The sequence below is a fragment of the Mustela nigripes genome, chromosome 7 (assembly GCF_022355385.1).
Source record: "Mustela nigripes isolate SB6536 chromosome 7, MUSNIG.SB6536, whole genome shotgun sequence".
Lineage (NCBI taxonomy): Eukaryota > Metazoa > Chordata > Mammalia > Carnivora > Mustelidae > Mustela > Mustela nigripes.
Window position 1 is genome coordinate 49,823,322 of NC_081563.1, and position 19,591 is coordinate 49,842,912.

Below are 19,591 nucleotides of genomic sequence, written 5' to 3' on the forward strand. Positions count from 1 at the left end.
GATGACCGGTCTGTGATACTGAGTAATCAGACAAGGGCTGGGTGGAGGGTTACTTTATAAATACCACAAGGAGAAAGGAGGGCTGTTCTTCTCTCACACGCTGCTGAATCTCAGGATCTCAGCAAGGTCATAGCCAGTCACAGCAAAGGAGCTGCCTGAGGGGTCACAGAATCGGGCACCGCACACCTGGGTGTCAGGCACACACTCACCATGACAGTGTTCCACCTGGGGGAGAAGAGGGCTGCTCAGGGCCTGCTGCCTCATGTGCGGAGCCCCCTTTCCACTCCTCCCACAACACATACCTCAGTGTGGCCACTCTCTGGGCTTCTGCTCAGCTTCCAGATGTGTACAAAGGTGTCCTCAGCTGCAGAGAGAAGCTATAAAACCAAAGGTGGGAGGATGAGGGGGCATTAGCAGGTGCTGAGGGGACGAGTATAGGCTGGAATGCCTGGCCCAGGCACCCAGGGAGAGGGCTCCACTGAGAAGCAGACAAGCCTGTGGAGTTCCTCTCAATGTCCCAGCACCAGGAACACAGGTAGGTAGGGATGGAGGAGGAGACTGACCTTGCCCACCTCGGGAGCCAGGTCCAGGGCACAGATGGCCCGGGCGTGGGCACTGATCTGGACATGCAGAGTTCCTGTACTGGCCTCATATAGTCGCACTTGTCCATCCCCATAGCCTGCTGCTACTGTCCCGTGCCACAGCTGCACAGAAGGGCATGGGACCCTGCAAGGGTGATAAGCCACTTTAATTTCCTCTGACCCCTCAGGAAGGTGCCCACCCCCTTCTGCCTCACCTACCCAAATCCTGGAATTTGGGTCACTAATTTGAATTTGGGCCCTGACCGCCAGACACACAGCAAGCCTGAGTTATCTGCCGTCACCACGTCAGCCACGCAGTCCTGAGGAGAAAAGCAGGATCAGTCCTTCCCTTCCTCTCCTGCTGGGTCCTATATACAGGGCAGGAGGGGAAGGGAGACAGCATCTGCATCTTTGCCTCTCCAGGGAAAGGGCAATATGTGGAGCCCTTATCAGCTGGATGCGGGGTTCCCTCGGGATGCATAAAGTGCCTCCCTTGCATTCCTTAGAATCTCACTCCCCAGACCTGACAAATCACGAGTCAGGAGCGGGGTATATAACTGCCCTCACTGGATGGATGAGGAAGCTGAGGCCACAGTGTTATGATCTGGAGGTCCTGCAGTAAGCCAGTCACAGTCATGACTAGAGTCCAGGCCCCTGGAAAGTCCCCAACCTCAGGCAACCAACATAGACCCTGGGCCCAGCCCTGGGTCAGGTGCAATGGGGATATGAATGAGAACATACATACCCTGTTCTCAAGCGGTCTGTAATCCAATTAGGGAGACAAGAGTTGTCTTTGAGGCCAGTACCAATTCAGGGCTCAGCCAAGGGAGATCAGTGGGAGCAGGAATAGGGGGATGGCTTCCTGAAGAGAGGGGCACTGGAGGTGGGCAGGACTTGGCAAGTCCAGAAAAGGAAGCTGCACACGTCAGAGTTGGAAAGTATCTTATTAGATACCATCTGTCCCAACTCCTCAGTTCACACCAGTACTGAAAAGTGTTCGTGAGCTATTAAATGCGACATAAATGGAAAATCAGATTTTATCACTGGACTTGAGGTTGCTGAAGCCTGGGAAAGAGCAGCAATTTGCCCAAAGTGATCCAGCTGCTTAGCAGTGGAGTCCATTCTTAAACCCAGGTCTGCTGCCTGCCAAAGTGGGAAGGCTCCCAGGCTCACTGGAATAAGTAGGGGGAATCCACTCACCTGTCCCTGGGCAGGCTCCGTCGCAATGTCTGTGACTGATGTCTGGTGCCCAGCCAGCTCTTCACTTAGTACAATGTTGGGACCCTTGGCTGGGATGTCAAACACCAATACCCGGCCCGACCACGTTCCTGCAGAACCAGTGCCCCACTGATGGCTTCCTGATCCCCCCGAGTCTTCAACCACCACACAGAGCATTCCCTCCACCCCAGAAACCTCTGTAGCAAACCCACCTCTCACTGCTCCAATAGCTCTGCTCCTCCGTTGACTACCATTACTCTATCCTATCCTGCCCCTCTGAAGCCTGCCATGGCTTTCCACAGTCTCTATAAGAGCCCCCTTCACTCCCACCCTTCCCTCTAACCTTCAAAAATTCCCCCAAACCTTCAGCATCATCCCGGCCAAAGCCTGCACCCCTATGCCATAGCACCCCCCAATGCCCTGCCTTTGGCCCCCTCACCCACACAGATGAAGCGGCCAATGGAAGCAATTCCTCGGGCAAACACAGCCTGTACTGAGTATGAAAGGGGAAAACTATTAGAAATAGCACCTCTGCCGGCCCCACCAAACACTCCCTACCCCCACCCCACTCAGTCCTGCAGGTACCTGGAGATACATCCCCAGAGTCCAGTGCGTGCCAATAGACCATGACAGAGCCATCTGACTCATACATCTGGAAAACAAGAGCAAGGATAGGGGCACATCCAGCTGACTTTTGCAGAACTATGCTGAGTAGTTCACATACAGGTTAGTCTTACAGTCTCACTCCCCTGAGCTGACAAACCATGTGTGAGAAGCAGGTATATAACCCTCGAAACAACTGTGGGAGGCAGGCACTACTTTTATTTCCATCTCAGGACACTGAGACCCTGAGAAGTTAATTAAATTGCCTGAGGTCATGCAGCTAGTAAAGGGGCAGGTATAGGAGATAGCACTTGGGAACTGGAAAAGATGGAAGGAATGGAGATGAGAAATATGAATGGGCTAAACATGTAAAAGGTTTGTAAGTGTTTAGAGGAAAGTGGGGAAGTATTTATGGGTCTGGGGGAAGAGTTGAAAAGACTCTAGTGGGGGAGGATAGGAAGCTCTTCTTACCTGTATTCCTCTATGTGAGGTGAGTACCAGCAACACTCGGAAGGGGAGGACACACCAATGGACCTATAGGAAAATGGCCCAGAGTAGGAAAAAGTGGTGAGACTGGAGGACAGGAGGTCTCCAAAGAGTGGAAAATCAGAGGGTTAGGGAAGGCCTATTCCTGAGGCTTGGAAAGAAAGGACAGAGATGAGGACTGGGTTCAGCAACATCACTCTCAATTCAATGCCTCACCTGGGTGATAAGTGGAGGGCTCACTCCTGCTCCCTCCTTAGCGTGGAGCTGGCGCTGGGCCAAGGGCACACCCTCAGGAGCAGCGCTGAGAAGCTGGGCGCTGGGTCCATGGACTACCCCAAAATGTGTGAGGTTGCGGGAGGGCACCTGCAGCACACTGAGGTTATTGCACAGGGGTGCAGCCGAACCTCGAAGGGGAATCGGGCGCTCCCGGCGAAACATCCTAGCGGAGAAAGGCCCGAATCACAGGCGCGCAGGAAACACGACAGTGGTGATTCCTGCGGGAGGAATGGGGGGTGCTGTCGTGAGGCACTGAAGGAGACCACTGAGGTCAGAATGTGATGGGGAACCCGAGGACTGCAACAGGGGAGTCCGGCGTGGGGAGGTCTTGTGGAGCAGGAAAGGGGCGCCCCAGAGCTGAGTCAATGGGGCGATGGGAGGAATCCCAGAGGAGGAACGGTGATGGCACAGGACCTGGTGGCCGCAAGCGCCCGACCGAAGGCAGATGAGGCAGGGTAGCCCCAGACCCTTCTTCTCTCAGCTGGCTCCCCGAACCCCCCAGCCCGGGCCAGAAGTCACACCCGCAGCCCCAGGGTCGCTTGCCTGACTCGGGGAATCGATCGGTCCCTCCGAACCCGCCGCCACCATAGAGACGACGCAAGCGCGCACGGCCATTGGGCGGAGCCGAGCAACCCAAACGTGCTGGGCGCTGCGCGGTTGCCAGGGCAACTGTGGGCGGGGCGAGCCTCTTTCCTCTAGGTCCGGGCGCTAGGTGCAGCGCGCGGTTGCTTGGGAGACAGTTAGACCGAGGTGGCAGCATCTAGGAAGGGGAGCCGAAGCAGCGGGGCTGGAGCGACAGCCGCGGCAATGGCTCACGAAGGCTCGGTGAGCTTCAGCTCAGCTGGGGGTGGGCCAGAGTCCGGAATGGCATTTAAGGTCGGCGTGGGGAACCGTGGGTCCGCCCCACGCCAGCCGCCGCCAGCCCACCATGCTGGCGTACACGGCGACCAAGGAAGCCACGTCGGTTTGGGGCAGAAAATCTGTACCTGCACCACGCACACCACGCTTTGTCACACTCGGAACCTGAGGGGAAAAGTCAAATGTATGGTTCAGTGCCCAAGAACGGGAACTGACTTTGGAAGCAGCTAAGGCATGTAATAAGTCTCTTACACTGAGGCACCCGTTCAAAGGGATAAGCCAGAATTGGTCGGGCACTGGGGAGAGGTGTTTCTAAATAAACTCCCTTTCGAGGATTTTAGGAGGAAGGAATGGGTTAAACAACAGCTCTGAGGCTGCATTTGAAAGTCAAGTTGTTTAAAAGCCAAGACTTTAAAAAAAAAAAAAAAAGATTTATTTTTATTTGAGAGCGAGAGAGCCCACGAGAGACGGGGAGCTGTGGAGGGGCAGAAGGAGAGGGAGAGAGAAAATCTCAAGCGGACGCCCCGCTGACTGGGAGCTCCATGCAGGGGCTTGATCTCACCACTGTGAGACCATGACCAGAGCCAAAATCAAGAGTGGAGGCTTAACCTACTGAGCCACCCAGGTACCCCCCAAACCAAGAAATTTTTAAATAAAACAGATTTGAGGAGACTTTGTGCAATAATATCTCTGGCCTCTAGAGGCCACATCTAGGTACAGTCACCGTCGGGAGTGGCAGATGAGAGGCTGGGAGGGTAAGGCTAAGGAACTGGCTTGCCTCTCCCAGCCCTACCTGCCTGGACTGGTCTGTGGGCTATTCCCTGGGCTTGCCACCAGGGCTGTTTTCATTAGCAGAGAAAGGAAATGAGCCTTAAGGGACTTTGAGTTCAGTGTAATGTTTAGGAAACACCAGATATGGCAGAGAATGAATTTGAGGGGACGTCTCATAGGAGGCAATAAGGTTGGGGTGAGGAGGTAAAGATTGGGAAGATTACCTTTAGAGGTATATTTTGGAAGGAACCAAGTGAAGGGAGACATGTAGGAAAGGAGGAAGCTCCCAAGAATCTTCCTGTAAGTTTCCTATGTCTCCAAAATGAATTTATGGAACTAGTGTTTTTCTTTTTATATGTTTTTTTTTTAATTACAAAGGACACAGACTCATTGTAGAGAACTTACAAGATAGAGCACAAGAAAGAAACATAGCCACTGTGACAATTTTGATGTTTTCCTTTTCTTTAACATATACTGCTTTATACATCAGAGATGACACTTGGTATGTAATTTTGTATACTGTTTCTTTCATTTATCATTACCTATATAGCAAATTCTTCCTAAAATTATCTTTAATCATTGCATAATATTCCTTAGTATAGAGGGCACACAATTAGCCATATATTCTCTTTTTGTTAGATAGATATTTTCAATATTCTGCTATTATAAATGACAGCAGAGGGTTTATTGGAGGATATAATTTTATTTTCATTTCAGGATATGCCTTTGGATGTGTTCATAAAATTGGAATTGATATTTTTGAAGGTTGGACATCTTTTCAAATGTTTATTAGTCATTTACAGTTCCATTTTTGTGTAATGTTTTGTCCTTTGCTTATTATCCTTGGGGTCTTAGGATTTTATTTTTTATGTGGGTTTTTAATATACTTGGGGATATTTATCCTTTTTCATATTTGTTGCAATTTTTTTTTTTTATTTTGGAAAGCAGGATAAAGTCAGGCTCTAGAGTCAGACAGACCCACATATGAATTATGACTTCACTACTTCCTTGCTGTGTGATCTGGACAAATTCTGTAAAATGGGGTTAAAAATAATATGTAGTCTAAAAATGTAGGACTTGAGTCAGTGTTTGTAACTGATATGCTTAGGTGCCAGTAAATGGTAACTACTGTCAACTTGTAATTAGGAGTGTCTTAAAAATAAGTACAGGAAGGGGTGCCTGGGTGGCTCAGTCATTAAGCATCTGCCTGCTGTCTCTTTCTGTCAAATAGATGAATAAAATGAAAATTTTTAAAAAGTACAGGAAAATTTTGCCTATATGTATATAACTCTCTAGCTATTTTTTTAAAAAGATTTTATCTATTTATTTGACAGAGATCACAGGTAGGAAGGAGAGGCAGGCAGAAAGAAGAGGAAGCAGGCTCCCTGCCGGGGCAGAGAGCCCAATTTGGGGCTCAATCCCAGGACCCTGGGATTACGACCTGAGCCGAAGGCAGAGGCTTTAACCCACTGAGCCACCCAGGAGCCCCTCTCTAGCTATTTCTTTATTATTTCTTTTTTTTAAGATTTTATTTATTTGATACACAGAGAGAGATCACAAGTAGGCAGAGAGGCAGGCAGAGAGAGAGAGGGAAGCAGGCTTCCTCCTGAGCAGAGAGCCCGATGTGAGGCTCAATTCCACGACCCTGGGATCATGAGCTGCGCCTAAGGCAGAGGCTTAACCCACTGAGCCACCCGGCACCCTCTTTATTATTTCTTACATAATTTTTATGCTTTGGCAGTTTTTTCTCACCCAGAGATTATATGACAATTTAATCTATTTTTTCCTACATTTTATTTTTTGCTTATATTTTTGTTTCATTTGTGTGTGTGTGTATGTGTATCCTTTAATCCGTTATTTAGATGAGTGCTGTAAAATGAGCATCTAAGTTGATTTGGGGGAGAGAAGGAGACTAGTGTTCTTTAAACATTAACCATTTATTGACTTATCCTTAATTTTTCTGAACTCTCAAGAACTTTGGACCTTTTGAACTAGTGCCAATAGCAGAGACTGTGGTGTTAGAGCTCTACATAGCCAGGGTGTACTCTGTAATCTCAAGCAAGCGCTGATTAACTTGTGTCCTTCCAGTTTCTTTGAAAAATGGGTTTAGTGGGCTGTCATGAAAATTAAATTAGAAGGGTTCCTGGGTGGCTCAGATGGTTAAGCATCTGCCTTTGGCTCAAGTCATGATCCCAGGGTCCTGGGATCAAGCCCGCATCCAGCTTCCTGCTTGGTGGGAGCCTGCCTCTCCCTCTACTGCCCCCGCACCGGTGCTCTCTCACTTAAATAAATAAGTATAATTTTTTTAAAAATAAAAAAAATCAAAATTGAATTAGTTAGGCCAGGGGTGCCTGGCTAGATCAGTCAGTTAAGCCTCTTACTCTTGATTTGAGCTGAGGTCATAATCTCAGGGTCCAGAGATCAAGCCCCATGTCCAACTCCCCACTCAGCAGGATCTCCTCCCACGAAGCAGGGATTTTCTCCTTCTTCCCCCCCCAATAAATAAATAAACTCTTTAATGATTTTATTTATTTATTTGACAGAGAGAGACACAGTGAAAAGGAAGCATAAGCAGGGGGAGTGGAAGAGGGAGAAGCAGGCTTCCCACCAAGCAGAGAACCCAACACAGGGCCCAATCCCAGGAACCCAGGATCATGATCCAAGCCAAAAGCAGACACCCAATGACTGAGCCACCCAGGCACCCCTAAATAGATAAATCTTAAAAAAGTAAATTAGCAAGGTCAAATGTCCAAAATAAATTTGACATATACTAGGCTGTTAGTAAATTACTCCTTTCAAAAGGCTTTTCCTTCTTACTGGACGGCTTGAGAAAGCTTCCTCCTAGTCTATAGCTGCTTCTCCATTCCACTTATCTGTTTCCTGCCCTGATTGCCCTGTTCTTTCCTCACAGAGGCAGGAGAGACAGATCCGGGACCGTGGGGTGACCCGATCCAAGGCAGAAAAGACGCGGCCCCCTACGGTGCAGGCGCCACAGGTGGACATCGTGCCTGGGCGGCTCACAGAGGCTGAATGGATGGCACTCATGGCTCTAGAGGAGGGAGAGGATATTGTGGGGGACATCTTGGCTGATCTGCTGGCGCGAGTCATGGACTCTGCCTTCAAAGTCTACTTGACCCAGCAGGTGGGCCTGGATCTAGGTTCTCCAGACCCATCTCCACCCACACCCACCCATCTGTCCAGCCCACTCTGGATCCTTTCTCATCTCCACAGTGCATTCCATTCACCATTAGCCAGGCCCGGGAGGCGATGCTGCAGATCACTGAGTGGCGCTTCCTGGCCAGGGATGAGGGAGAATCAGCAGTGGCTGAGGACCCCACGTGGGGCGAGGATGAGGAACCGTTGGCATGCACGACAGATGCCTGGGCTCAGGGATCAGTGCCTGTGCTGCATGCCCCCGCCTCCATGGGCCCAGAGGAGACCTTCCAAGATGAGGTAAGCCCAATCCCCAGCTCCCTCTGATCCCCACACCCCTACCCTGAGCCCCACTGAGCCTCTCTGGACTCCTCTACCCTTAATTCCTGTCTCCTCTTTCCAAGGTCTCACTACACACCCTCTACCCCCTACTCCCAATGCATTTCCCTAGGACCAAGGGAGCGAGGATCAGATGTCTCTAGGAACACGGTGGATGGGGAAAGGCTCTCAGGAGCAGATGGAACATTCTCCAGAGCTGCCAGTCACTCAGGGCCCGCCACCTACCCCAGAGCTGTTTCAGGACACAGGGTCCCGGGGTCCTTTAGAGGACTTGGACGTCCAGGCCAGAGACCACCAGGCCACAGCGGGGTCCTTGAATGCGAGCCGCCAACCGTCAGTGGAGATGGCTCCCAATGGCAGTCCCCACCCTTCTATGGAGCTGTCCCAGGTAGCCAGCACCCAGGCCTTGACCCAGGCGGCGCAGCCTGGGGGTTCCCAGTTCTCGCTGGAGGACCTCTATTGTTGCACGTCCCAGCTGCAAGTATCTGGGGACTGGCTGAAGCTCAAGGAGGAGGACGTTCCTCTCATCAAGGAGGATGTGCCCCTCATCGACTCAGGCGTGTTGGGGATTGGCCTCTCTGCGGGCGGCACCACCACGATTGTCCCCTCAGCCTCATTAGAGCCACAGCAGCCTAGGTTGGAGGACCCACTGCGGAGCCGGCCTCGCTATAGGATGGGTCGCAAGACTGGGGCACGTCTGGACCCCAGGCGCCTGCCGCGCCACTGGGTGCGCCCTCTGGCCGAGGTTCTGGTTCCGGACGCCGAGGCACGCCCCCTGGAAGCCTACCGCGGGCGCCAGAGGCTCAGGAAGACCAAGACTCCCGAGGCTCCCGCCAGATCCCTAGCAGCCAGACCTGGTGCCCATGTCTCCCCGACAGTTTTCTTCTCTCTCCCGCCTAGCGTTCATTTCCCTGCCATGGGCCTGGGCCCCAGCCTCCAATCCCCAACTTTAAGCCTAGGCCTACCGTCACCAGGCTTTGGGTCAAAGTTTCCCTTTCCCAAACCTGGGCTTGGCTTTCTTGCCACTCATCTGGCTTTCCCTGATCTGGCCCGGAGCCCCAGCCCCAAACTGTGGCCTGGTGCCAAGTGGCCCAGTGGCTGGGAGGGGGAGGCTGAGTTGCTGGGTGAGATATGGGCTGGCCGCAGCCGCGTAAATCCACAGGGCCTGGATCCCAGCGACCGGGAGGGTCAGGATCCTCGCAGGGGGCCATATACAGCACCCCGAGTCCTTGAGGCCACGTCCCAAGTGATGTGGAAGCCCATGTTGCTGCCTGACGCAATGAAGCTGGCTCCTGGTGTGAGCATGTGGAACCCAACCACCCAGGTGCTGCTCAGGGCTGCAGTACCCCAGCAGGAGGACAGGGAAAGTGGCACCTCTCTTCCCATTGAGCAGCAGCCCATCCAGACAGGCGCCCCAAATCCTCAGGTGTCCGTGAGACAAATAATGAAGAACCCAAAGCCCAAAGTGTGGTCACTCCTCCCCGAGCACCTACCCTATTCTGGGCCCTGAAGCTCAGGTGGTGCGTTCCTTCTTTCTGCTTGCTCAATAAACACCTGAGTTGCCTGAAGAGTTGACCTGATGTCTTTGTCAGTTTCTTCCAAGGGCGCTCAATCAGGAGCCGTTGCCTTACAGTCCTAGAAGGATACAGAACACTGGTTCCAGGAAATGACCCTATTTCCACCCATTGGGAGACCCTGCAATGGGTTACAGAGGCATTCTGGAGAACTATCCCCCTCTCCCCAGAAGAGTAGACATAAGGGCTGTAAGAGGGGTCTGTCTCAGTTGGAATCACTCAGTCTCCTTGCAGTAGGGGCTGCTTAAGCACACATTGATTAAAGACGGGGGATTTGCTATCTTTCTTCTCCAATCCCTGCAATTCACCAATCCAGCTTAGAGTGCAAGTCCAGGTTTCACTTGGAGACAACCATCAGCCTATACACATTTCAAAGAAGCACTGGCTCTGGGCTAAAGAGAGCAGTGAGGCAATCAAATGTCCAAAACTTGCAATTTAAGGTGGAATTTACTCCCCAGTCCAAACAGCATGTTTGAGCAAATCTGAGAGTGAGTAGCCTCTTTAAATTTTGTGTCCTAGGCACTACCACAGCCTGATTGCTAATCTGCATTCAGCTTTGACTAGTTCCTCCCCAGTTTACCTCCACCACAGCCCAGTTCCCCTGGTGGCAGACCACCAAGTCTTTGCTATGGCACTGTGGTCGCTACTCAGCACCCTGGTCTGGAGCCCTGGGTCTGTCCTGCTCATGCTGGTTCTCCTGCTTCGACTAAGTCTGTGGTTCTGGCATGAGTCTCGTCTTTGGGACCTCCAGCAGTGCTCCACAGACTTAACCGGGAAGACAGCAGTGGTGACCGGTGCCAACAGTGGTGAGTGCTCTTCTCATCCTGTGGCTTCACTAGGTGCCTCGGGCCCCAGTGGCGCCAGGAAGGAGGGTGGGGGCAAGGACCGGCCTCTCTAGACACTCCTCAGGCTAGGCTACTCTAAGCTGCTCTCCTCCAGGCATAGGGAAGGCTGTATCCCAGGAGCTGGCCCGCCGTGGGGCCCGTGTGATCCTTGCCTGCCGGAACCGGGAGCGTGGACAGCAAGCCCTGTCTGAGATCCAAGTAGTCTCAAAGAGTAACTGCCTCCTGCTCAGCCAGGTGGACTTGAGCTCAATGGCCTCCATCCGGAGCTTTGTCCGGTGGCTTCTGCAGGAGTCTCCTGAGATACACCTGCTGGTTAATAATGCTGCAATCTGTGGTATGTTTCCCCCGGACTCGTCTCAGGCGCCTCCTTCCCTGTTCAGGGACCCTAAAACAGGCATCCACCAAACCTAACCTGTGCACCCTGCTGAAAAACCTGGAATTCATACACGACCCTAAAAACCTAAATTCATACATGCCATGTTCTGTGGCATTTCTATTAAATGTCAATTTGTCTCCCAGATCTTGTCTCCTTCCATTACCTCACCTGTGTTATCTCCTCCCAGGAATCCCCAAGACACTTACCCCAGAGGGCCTTGATTTCACTTTTGCTACCAACTATGTTGGGCCCTTCCTGCTTACAAATCTACTCCAAGGTAAGGGAGAATGGGGTGCCTCCCTTCTATGCCAGCCTTGATTCTCCATTCCCCTGGCATTTTCTTGGCTTACTGTCCCCATGGCCACTTCCTTCTGCTTGGCCCCAGCTGCTCACTGAGTGATGACCTGATATGCTTTCCCCCCTCACACAGCAGGGGAACCCAGCTGACACAAGTCAGGAGTAGGAAGCTGGTAATAAAATCAGTGAGCCCCAAATACAACCAGCAAGAGGGTTTAAGATCCCACCTCTCCTTCCCCAAGATCTGCATTTTAGCTAGACCAGTAGAGTCAGTCATCTCAACAAAAGCTTCTTAAGGGGAGCACTAGACCACTAGGAACATAGACACCAAGAAGCCCAACTTCCTGCTCTCAAACAGCTCAAGAACCACCAGAAATCTAGACAGAACGCTTCTCTCTCTTGGGCTTGAGTCCTTTGATTTTCTGATTTTTTAATACTTTCCAAGTAAGGAAGTAAGCCTCCTGGGGAGGCTGGGACAGAATGAGGGGCAGGTACCTTCTTCCTAACATTTTCTCCTGGACTGTGTAATAGCCTCTTTAAAATAAAATAAATTGTTTGGGTTAGGTAATATGTGTCCAAAACACAAAATTGAAAGTGTACAAAAGGGATTACATTTTTAAAAATTCTCCTTTCCTTGAAAATGAGCTACCATTCCCTTCTTGAGAGGCAATTCGTGTTGCCAGGATCTCATGGACTCCCTAGCGGCTGATTAAATGAGCCCCAACTGGAAAGAGAACAAAGAACAAGGCAAAACTCTATGGGTTCTCAAGTAGTAACTTTCCCCCTTTTGACAAATTGTAAACCCCTGTCTACACCTTGCCTAGTCCTACTTTCTCAAACTGACTTCTCTCCTCCCCTTCTCTCTCTCTTTTTTAAAGTGTCTTCTCTCCTCCTCCTCCTTTCCCTTTATAAATATTTTATTTATTTATTTGTCAGAGAGAGAGAGAGAGAGAGAGCCCAAGCAGGAGGAGTGGCAGACAGAGGGAAAAGCAGGCTCTCCACTGAGCAAGGAGTCTGATGCAAGAGTTAATCCCAGGACCGCCCGAGTCAAAATCAGACACTTAACTGGCTGAGCCACCCAGGCATCCCATCTCCTCTCCTCCTTCATTCTTTCTCCTGCTTGTAGGGAATCATTATTCACCACATCACTTGCTTAATATCCTTGGAAGGTAATTATCCTTTAGAGGAGAAACTCTAAGCCTGTTCTTTCCAAGCACAGACCCCCTGCAGACTAAGAGCCTCACCTTCTCCCCTAACTTTTATCCACGCTCTGCTCTCCAGCAGACAGTCTGTAGCTATGCTCTGTAGCTCTTGGACCTTTTTTCCCCCCCTCTGGCTCTGCTTTTGGCACATGTGCTTGTTTCTATGAGGAATATCCTTTCCTGCTCTTTCAGCTGACTTAACTTTAGTTCCTCTGCCAGGACTCAGCACAGATATCACCTGTGCTGTGGATCCTGCCAATGCCGCCCCCAGCAGCCCCCCCCATTTGCAGGGCTCCCTCCACCCTTGTATACATTCCCGTTCCCGCATCAACACTGTTCCATGAGGATCTGTCTCCAACTAGGCTGTGAGCCCCTTTGGTCTTTATGTCACTACGCCTGCAAATCTCAGATCTGTTTTCTTTAAGAATAATTTTCTCCCCAGCAAATTTTGCCTAAATACCACCTGTTCGGTTTTTCATTTGTGATTCATAATCTAAATGTACGGCTCAAAATAGTTTTGGCATTTTCAACACCGTAAAGTCATATGTGACAACTACTTATATGATCCAAATTTTATATAGCTAGAGATATATAGGGAGGTACTTTTTAAAAAGATTTAACTTATACTATTGATTGTAATTTTATTTTTGTTACCCTGGAAGATAGCTGGGTTTTTAAAGATTTTATTTATTTATTTGTCAGAGAAAGAAAGAGAGAGAAAGCACAAGCAGGGAGAGCTGCAGGCAGAGGGAGAAGCAGGCTCCCCACTGAGCAAGGAGCCTGATGTGGGACTCAGTCTCAGAACCCGGGGTCATGAGCTGAGCCGAACGTAGATACTTAACCAACTGAGCCACCCAGGCCTCCTGAGAGCTGGTTTAAAACACACACACACACACACACACACACACACACACACACTTTCCCAAGTATCTCTAAATACATTTCTTCCCCTTCAATCCAGCACCCTTATGTCCTTAGTATCTGTCTTGGTGTCTGCCATAATCCAGACATCTAATGAACGTTTGTGTGACAAATACGCCAAAGATAGCTTTCACAGTGTCTTCAACCTTTACTTTTCTCTCTTAGCCACCAGTGAGGTAAAACATAAACAGGGATCAATGAAAGCAGCTCCAGCAGACAAGTGGAAGAAAAGCAAGACAAAAATCCAAATAATACAATAAAAGAGGAGAAAAAAAATTAGGAAACCAACTAACGAAAATGAAGTCTTTGTTCACATTAAGCTGTCCTGTGCTTAGCCTGGGGAACATGGGGTGTGGGGCTCAGTGACCCTATCTTGAAAGCCCTGGATGGTCTCTGCTCTCTTGGAGTCTCCTAGAGAGACAGGCTGGGGAGTGGGCATGGGAGTTTACTCCAGAATTTGGATTGAAGGAGTGTGGTCCTCTTTTCACCCAGGGGCCCTACAACGGGCGGGGTCAGCCCGGGTAGTGAATGTGTCTTCCTTTCGGCATGCCCATGGCTATGTTGATGAGAAACATCTGACAGGGGCTGGGAAGCCTTTGGCTTTTAACAAGAACTACGATTGCAGCAAACTGCTCTTGACCTCCTTCACTGGGGAGCTTGCCCGGAGACTTCAAGGGACAGGTAATTGCCTCTGACACATCCTATTCCTCCATCCCAGTGCCACCTCCAACACTTCACATCTCACCCAACATGTTCTGGCCATAACCTACTCCCAGTGGCCCCCAGGCCAGCTGTTAATCTCCCCCACTGGTCATCAGTGCAGTCTATAGTGCCCGGAACCCTGTCTTCAATCTCCTTTTTTGATCTTTCCAACTCTCTTATCACTTACAACAGGTCTCTCCTCTCAGTATTCTCCCAAACCAACACCATCCACTGTGTTCACCCAGGGCTTTCCGATACTCCTGTCTCCTCACTGGCTTGAATATATCACCATTTGTGTAAGTTCCAGAGGACTGACTTCCTTGGCACCACCCCCAAATCTCTGGTTACCTCTGCCCCACAGACCTGGTAGGATCCTCCAATCGTTGCCCACTGGAGAACCACACTTACCCCTTTCTTCCCAATATCCCCCTCTCATTTCACTGTGCACTGTACCCATGACTCCTCCTCTCAGGTGTGACTGTGAACTCTGTGGACCCAGGTGTAGTATACACAGAGATCATGAAGCAGTTCTCTTGGCCATACCGATGCTGCTTCTGGCTCTCCAGCATCTTCTGTAAGGTGGGTAGGGGAGGAGCCGGCTCAGCCTGAAGAGGGTGGGGCAGCGCTGCGCTTCTGTGTGTCCCCAGCAAGGGAAAGTCAGTTTGGCCTGACTCCCTCTCTTCCCCTCTACAGAACGTCAAACAAGGGGCAATCCCAGTCCTCTACCTGAGCTTGGCAAAGGAGCTGGATGGTGTTTCTGGAAAATATTTTAGCAGTTCCTGTATGATAACTCTTCCCGCTAAAACTGCTCGGGATCCTCAAGTGGCCCAAAGGCTCTGGAATGCCACAGCCCAGCTAACAAACCTAGAGAAGATGGACTAACCCTCTGTGACCCTGCTGAACCCTCTGCGAACTTGCCATCCTCACAGGCTCCCAGCCCTCCTCTGATCATGCCTTTTGTTTATTGGCTCTAAGTATCAATCACTTCTTCTTCCTACTGGCTCAGGGCTATGAAAGCTCAGATTAGCCAGAGGATTGTTTCAGCTTCTAATTTCCTGCCAGTTCTCTGATGGAAGCATTCATCCTGTGGCCCCTAGAATCTGCAAACCTATGGAGTCCCACTTGGTGTTGAGACGGAGTAACAAGCCAAGCATCAAGATCAGTTAATGCAGTGCTGGGAGCCCATTGTTTTTCTCCTAGTGTCTGTTCAGCCATATACATTTGGGAATCAGCTCTTCAAATTTCACACGCACACAAACCCTTCTGTGATTCCATTGTATCTACTATTTGATCCTTTCCAATATCTTTACAAAATTTTAAATAATTTTATCCATAAAGATCTTACACTGGTTTTATTACATTCAATTCAGGTACTACATTTTGATGCTATTGTGAATGATGTCTTCACCTTTGTGTGCTGATTGTCTGTTGAATGACTGTAATAAATTATCTAAGTTTCATGAATTATCTGTAGGTGCTTTGGTTTTTCTACACAGAAAATCACACTGTCTAGGAAAAATAACAGTTTCAGTTCTTCTCTTATCACTATTCTTTTATTTCTTTTTCTAGAAGACCTTTATAGATTTTCTAGTATTAAGCCAACCTTGCATTTCTGGTCACTGTGTTGGGTAGACATTGCTAAATGGAGCATACTCAAGTTTTTGTTTTGCACTTTGTACCGTGTTCATAAATGAGACTGGCCTGTACTTTCTTTCTTTTTAAATGTTATTTAAGCCATCTCTACACCCTATGCAGGGCTCCAACTCATGATCCCAAGATGAAGAGTCACACGCTCTTCCAACTGAACCAGCCAGGCACCCCTGGCCTGTACTTTTCTTTACTCATATCGCTATTGACTTGTTTCACTGTCATGGATCTATTCACCTCATAAAATGAATCGGGGATTTGTGCTAGTCCGGGAATATCATCTGAGAAGCAGACGCTAAGTTGGGACTGAATGTACAAGAAACTTTTTAGGGGAAATGGCTCTGAGAGAAATTGGGAAGGAATCTGGGAGAAGCTGAGGGGGCCACCAGACTGGGATCTGAGTCAGACCCTAAGTGAGGGAGGGGAAGAAGGCTGGCTGGGAGCCTCAGAGAGTAGTGGAAGGATTTTTTCCATTTTTAAACTCCCTCTCTTATTTTGAAAGTATTAGATAATCTATTTCGGTTCTTTAGTGTTTAATCAAAAAATTTCAACCTGTACATTTGACTTAACAGTCTCCCTTTCTTAAGGATTTTATTTATTTTAGAAAGAGGGCTTGCAGCAAAGGGTGGAGGCGTAGAGACAGAATCTCAAGCTGACTCTTCAACTCCTCGCTGAGCGCAGAGCCCAGGAGAGGCTCAATGCTCAAGGCTCCATCTCAGGACTCTGAGACGGTGACCTGAGTTGAAACCAAGAGCCCGCTGCTTAACCGACTGAGTCATTCTGAAAGACCCGCGGATCCCCTTACCCAAGAATCCAACACTGCCACTGGATGCAAACAGCAAGAGGTTTATTGTCACGCAGGTACCGGCGGGTGGTCGGCAGCTCCAGCTAACCGAGCACACCAGGCTGGGGTAGTGCAGGATTTTTATGGACAAACAAGTTTCGGGAGGGGCTGAGCTGACTGATTGATAGTTTGAACAGGCATACTTGGCGTCAGTGGAGTGGATCAGGGGACCCACGTGCGAAAGCAGACAAAGCAATCTTACAGAAGCAGAACTGGCCGATTAGCCCATGCATGCGAATGAAAGCACTATCAGGATATTGAAGGCCTGGTTACTATCAAGCCAAGGCCACTTTCCCTCTAATGAGGCACTAACATAAAGACAATTGGGAGTCTCCTGGTGGAATGTTACATTCCTGCTATCAAACGTCCTTGTTAGTGAGATTTAGGTCTTAAAAGAAATTTAACTTTATTTACTTTTCCTTCTACCTCCATCTCCTTCGGTTTTTTATGGAGGGGAGGGTGACGTTAGGGCCTGAGAAACTGAGTTATGTGTCTTTGGAAATTGAGCTATTGATAAGGCTACTTCTTTGTTGTAAATCTCAAGGACATTTGTAAACCAAGAGAGACTCCTGCCTTGCAGGACTGTGATCTCTGCAAGATAACCATTTGCTCTTCTTGTAGGGCAGTCAGGGGTGCCTGTGAAATGTCACACATGTTACCAAGGGGAGTGGGTGAAGGGGGGGGTGCAAGGCGCCAGCTTTTGCTTTGTCCTCAGCCAGCCTCTTGCTCCTTAGAGTTGAGGGTTTAAGCAATTTTTCATTTCTTAGCAAAGCCTTAGAAGCATTATTATACAGAAGCCAGAAACAGCCGGGTTAAACACAGATTTTCGCTATTCGTTATCCTGTTATGCTGCTTGCTGATTCCCTTATCTATGGTCAGCTAGCTACAGTTTCTCAGTTAGCATAAGCTGGTTATAAAAAGAATGTTAAAACTTATAGGCTATAGTATAATTCTGACCTGGGGTCCTTCAATTCAGGTGCTGCGGACTTAACATGTACGTTGTCTCTTTAGTAGGTATTTTTATACTTCTTTCAAACAATACATAGATATTAGAATTCTTTAACATTAATTATTCTCTTTGAATTTGTATGCTTTTATAATCTGATATTTTGATGATGGTTAGTTTGTTAATTGCACAAATCAAATGTATTGTTATTATTTTAAATAGTTCATATTTGTGTAGACTTACCCACATGTTTAATATTTTCTTTTTTTTTTTTTAAAGATTTTATTTATTTATTTGACAGACAGATCACAAGTTGGCAGAGAGGCAGGCAGAGAGAGAGGAGGAAGCAGGCTCCCTGCTGAGCAGAGAGCCCAATGCGGAGCTCTATCCCAGGACCTTGGGATCATGAGCTGAGCTTTGGCAGAGGCTTTAACCCACCGAGCCACCCAGGCACCCCAAGTATTTTCTTTGCCTTGTCTTCTTTCTTGTGTCCCAGATCTTCCACCTGGGATTATTTTCGTTTTACCTGAAGTACATCCTTCCGTATTCTTCTTCTTCTTTTTTTTTTTTTTTTTTGAAGTTTTTTTTTTTTTTTGACAGAGAGATCACAAGTTGGCAGAGAGGCAGGCAGAGAGGGGGGGGGGAGCAGGCTCCCCGCTGAGCAGAGAGCCCAATGCGGAGCTCTATCCCAGGACCTTGGGATCATGACCTGAGCTGAAGGCAGAGGCTTAGCCCACTGAGCCACCCAGGTGCCCCCATCCTTTCATATTCTTGTCATGAGGATTTAAGGTACATAGAATTTTACTAAAACAGTGCCCAACATTCCTACCTGCTGTGTGCACATTTTGTATAATCTCCTCCCCTCCAGTGTGAGCAGAACTCATGAATGTGATGGAATTTCACTCCTGTGATTATCTTATATACTGACAAATGGGATTTGCTGATGTAATTAAACTCTGTCATCAGCTGACTTTGAATTCATCAAAGGGAAGATTATTGGGGGGGGGGGCTGACCTAATCAGATGAGCCTTTTAAAAGTGTTCAGGTCTTCCCAGAATTCAGAAAGATCCTCTTGTTTACCATGAAGAAATAAACTGTCACATTGTGGAGGGGAACACCTGGCTTCCAGGAGTAGAAACTTTGGTTCCCCAAAGTTTCTGGATTCTGTCTTTGAGTCTGGGAGAGGACCTGGAGCCCAGATGAGACTGCAACCCCAGGCAACACCATGATTTTACCCTGGTGACACTCTGGGCAAAGGGCCCTGTTAATATGTCCCCAGACTCCTGACACAGAAACCATGAGACCATACATAGGTTCTTTCAAGACACTAAGTGTAGTGATTGGTTACGCAGCAGTAGAAGACTCGTATAGGAGCTGATGATAATAAACCTCAGTTTTATTGGCTTGAAATGTCTTTTTTTTTTTTTTTTTTAAGATATTACTTATTTATTTGACACAGAGAGAGAGGTCACAAGCAGGCAGAGAGGCAGGCGGGGCAGGGTGGGGAGCAGGCTCCCCGCTGAGCAGAGAGCCCCATATGGGCCTCAATCCCAGGGCCCTGAGATTATGACCTGAGCCGAAGGCAGAGGCTTAACCCACTGAGCGACCTAGGTGCCCAAAGATGGAGAGGTAACAGAATGCCACTTTTTTTTTTAAGATTTTATTTATTTATTTATTTGTCAGAGAGAGAGAGAGCACATAAGCAGGCAGAGGGGCAGGCAGAGGCAGAGAGAGAAGCAGGCTCCTCACCGAACAAGAAGCCCAATGTGGGACTCCATCCCAGGACCCTGGGATCATGACCGGAACCAAAGGCGACAGCTCAACTGACTGAGCCACCCAGGTGTCCCCCAAATGATTTTATTTCACCATTTTTGAGGGATCATTTTGCTGGCTAAGGAATTATAGGCAGGCAGGTGTTATCTTTTAACCCATTGAAGATAATATTCCTTTGT

General features: G+C 48.9%; 3 protein-coding genes across 4 annotated transcripts; 2 read left to right on the top strand and 1 right to left on the bottom strand.

Moving 5' to 3' along the window:
* Nucleotides 1-38: 38 nt before the first annotated feature.
* WDR54 (WD repeat domain 54) lies at nt 39-3,808 on the bottom strand. 2 transcript variants are annotated; one of them, XM_059405798.1, is made up of 10 exons: nt 3,708-3,808; nt 3,105-3,382; nt 2,874-2,936; nt 2,385-2,451; nt 2,239-2,292; nt 1,782-1,909; nt 801-901; nt 564-726; nt 303-377; nt 39-225 (listed from the first exon to the last, which is right to left on the bottom strand). In XM_059405798.1, exons 2-10 carry the CDS (start codon nt 3,324-3,326, stop codon nt 94-96), a joined length of 1,005 nt encoding a protein of 334 aa, XP_059261781.1. In that variant the 5' UTR covers nt 3,327-3,382; nt 3,708-3,808; the 3' UTR covers nt 39-93. The 2 variants fall into 2 exon arrangements, with proteins under 2 accessions (XP_059261781.1, XP_059261782.1); XM_059405799.1 differs by having other exon boundaries at nt 3,105-3,327; nt 3,708-3,785.
* A 62-nt stretch (nt 3,809-3,870) lies between these two features.
* On the top strand, nt 3,871-9,854 carry C7H2orf81 (chromosome 7 C2orf81 homolog). The gene is made up of 4 exons (XM_059405789.1): nt 3,871-3,989; nt 7,705-7,935; nt 8,025-8,246; nt 8,398-9,854. The coding sequence occupies exons 1-4, from the start codon at nt 3,972-3,974 to the stop codon at nt 9,793-9,795; spliced, it is 1,869 nt and encodes a 622-aa protein (XP_059261772.1). The 5' UTR covers nt 3,871-3,971; the 3' UTR covers nt 9,796-9,854.
* A 523-nt stretch (nt 9,855-10,377) lies between these two features.
* LOC132022506 (retinol dehydrogenase 12-like) lies at nt 10,378-15,666 on the top strand. Its single transcript, XM_059407761.1, has 6 exons — nt 10,378-10,665; nt 10,799-11,038; nt 11,268-11,357; nt 13,993-14,181; nt 14,675-14,781; nt 14,896-15,666. The coding sequence occupies exons 1-6, from the start codon at nt 10,488-10,490 to the stop codon at nt 15,082-15,084; spliced, it is 993 nt and encodes a 330-aa protein (XP_059263744.1). The 5' UTR covers nt 10,378-10,487; the 3' UTR covers nt 15,085-15,666.
* Nucleotides 15,667-19,591: the final 3,925 nt, after the last annotated feature.

What these genes read in the sequence shown, in the direction of transcription:
- WDR54 (XM_059405798.1), bottom strand. Translation starts at nt 3,326, where the DNA reads ATGTTTCGCCGGGAGCGCCCGATTCCCCTTCGAGGTTCGGCTGCACCC. An exon ending in CTCTGGGGATGTATCTCCAG is followed by an intron (nt 2,293 to 2,384) that starts GTACCTGCAGGA and finishes TTTCATACTCAG; the next exon opens with TACAGGCTGTGTTTGCCCGA. An exon ending in TGGCCGCTTCATCTGTGTGG is followed by an intron (nt 1,910 to 2,238) that starts GTGAGGGGGCCA and finishes CTGGTTCTGCAG; the next exon opens with GAACGTGGTCGGGCCGGGTA.
- C7H2orf81 (XM_059405789.1), top strand. An exon ending in AAGTCTACTTGACCCAGCAG is followed by an intron (nt 7,936 to 8,024) that starts GTGGGCCTGGAT and finishes TCATCTCCACAG; the next exon opens with TGCATTCCATTCACCATTAG. An exon ending in AGGAGACCTTCCAAGATGAG is followed by an intron (nt 8,247 to 8,397) that starts GTAAGCCCAATC and finishes GCATTTCCCTAG; the next exon opens with GACCAAGGGAGCGAGGATCA.
- LOC132022506 (XM_059407761.1), top strand. Translation starts at nt 10,488, where the DNA reads ATGGCACTGTGGTCGCTACTCAGCACCCTGGTCTGGAGCCCTGGGTCT. An exon ending in GGTGACCGGTGCCAACAGTG is followed by an intron (nt 10,666 to 10,798) that starts GTGAGTGCTCTT and finishes GCTCTCCTCCAG; the next exon opens with GCATAGGGAAGGCTGTATCC. An exon ending in TAATAATGCTGCAATCTGTG is followed by an intron (nt 11,039 to 11,267) that starts GTATGTTTCCCC and finishes ATCTCCTCCCAG; the next exon opens with GAATCCCCAAGACACTTACC.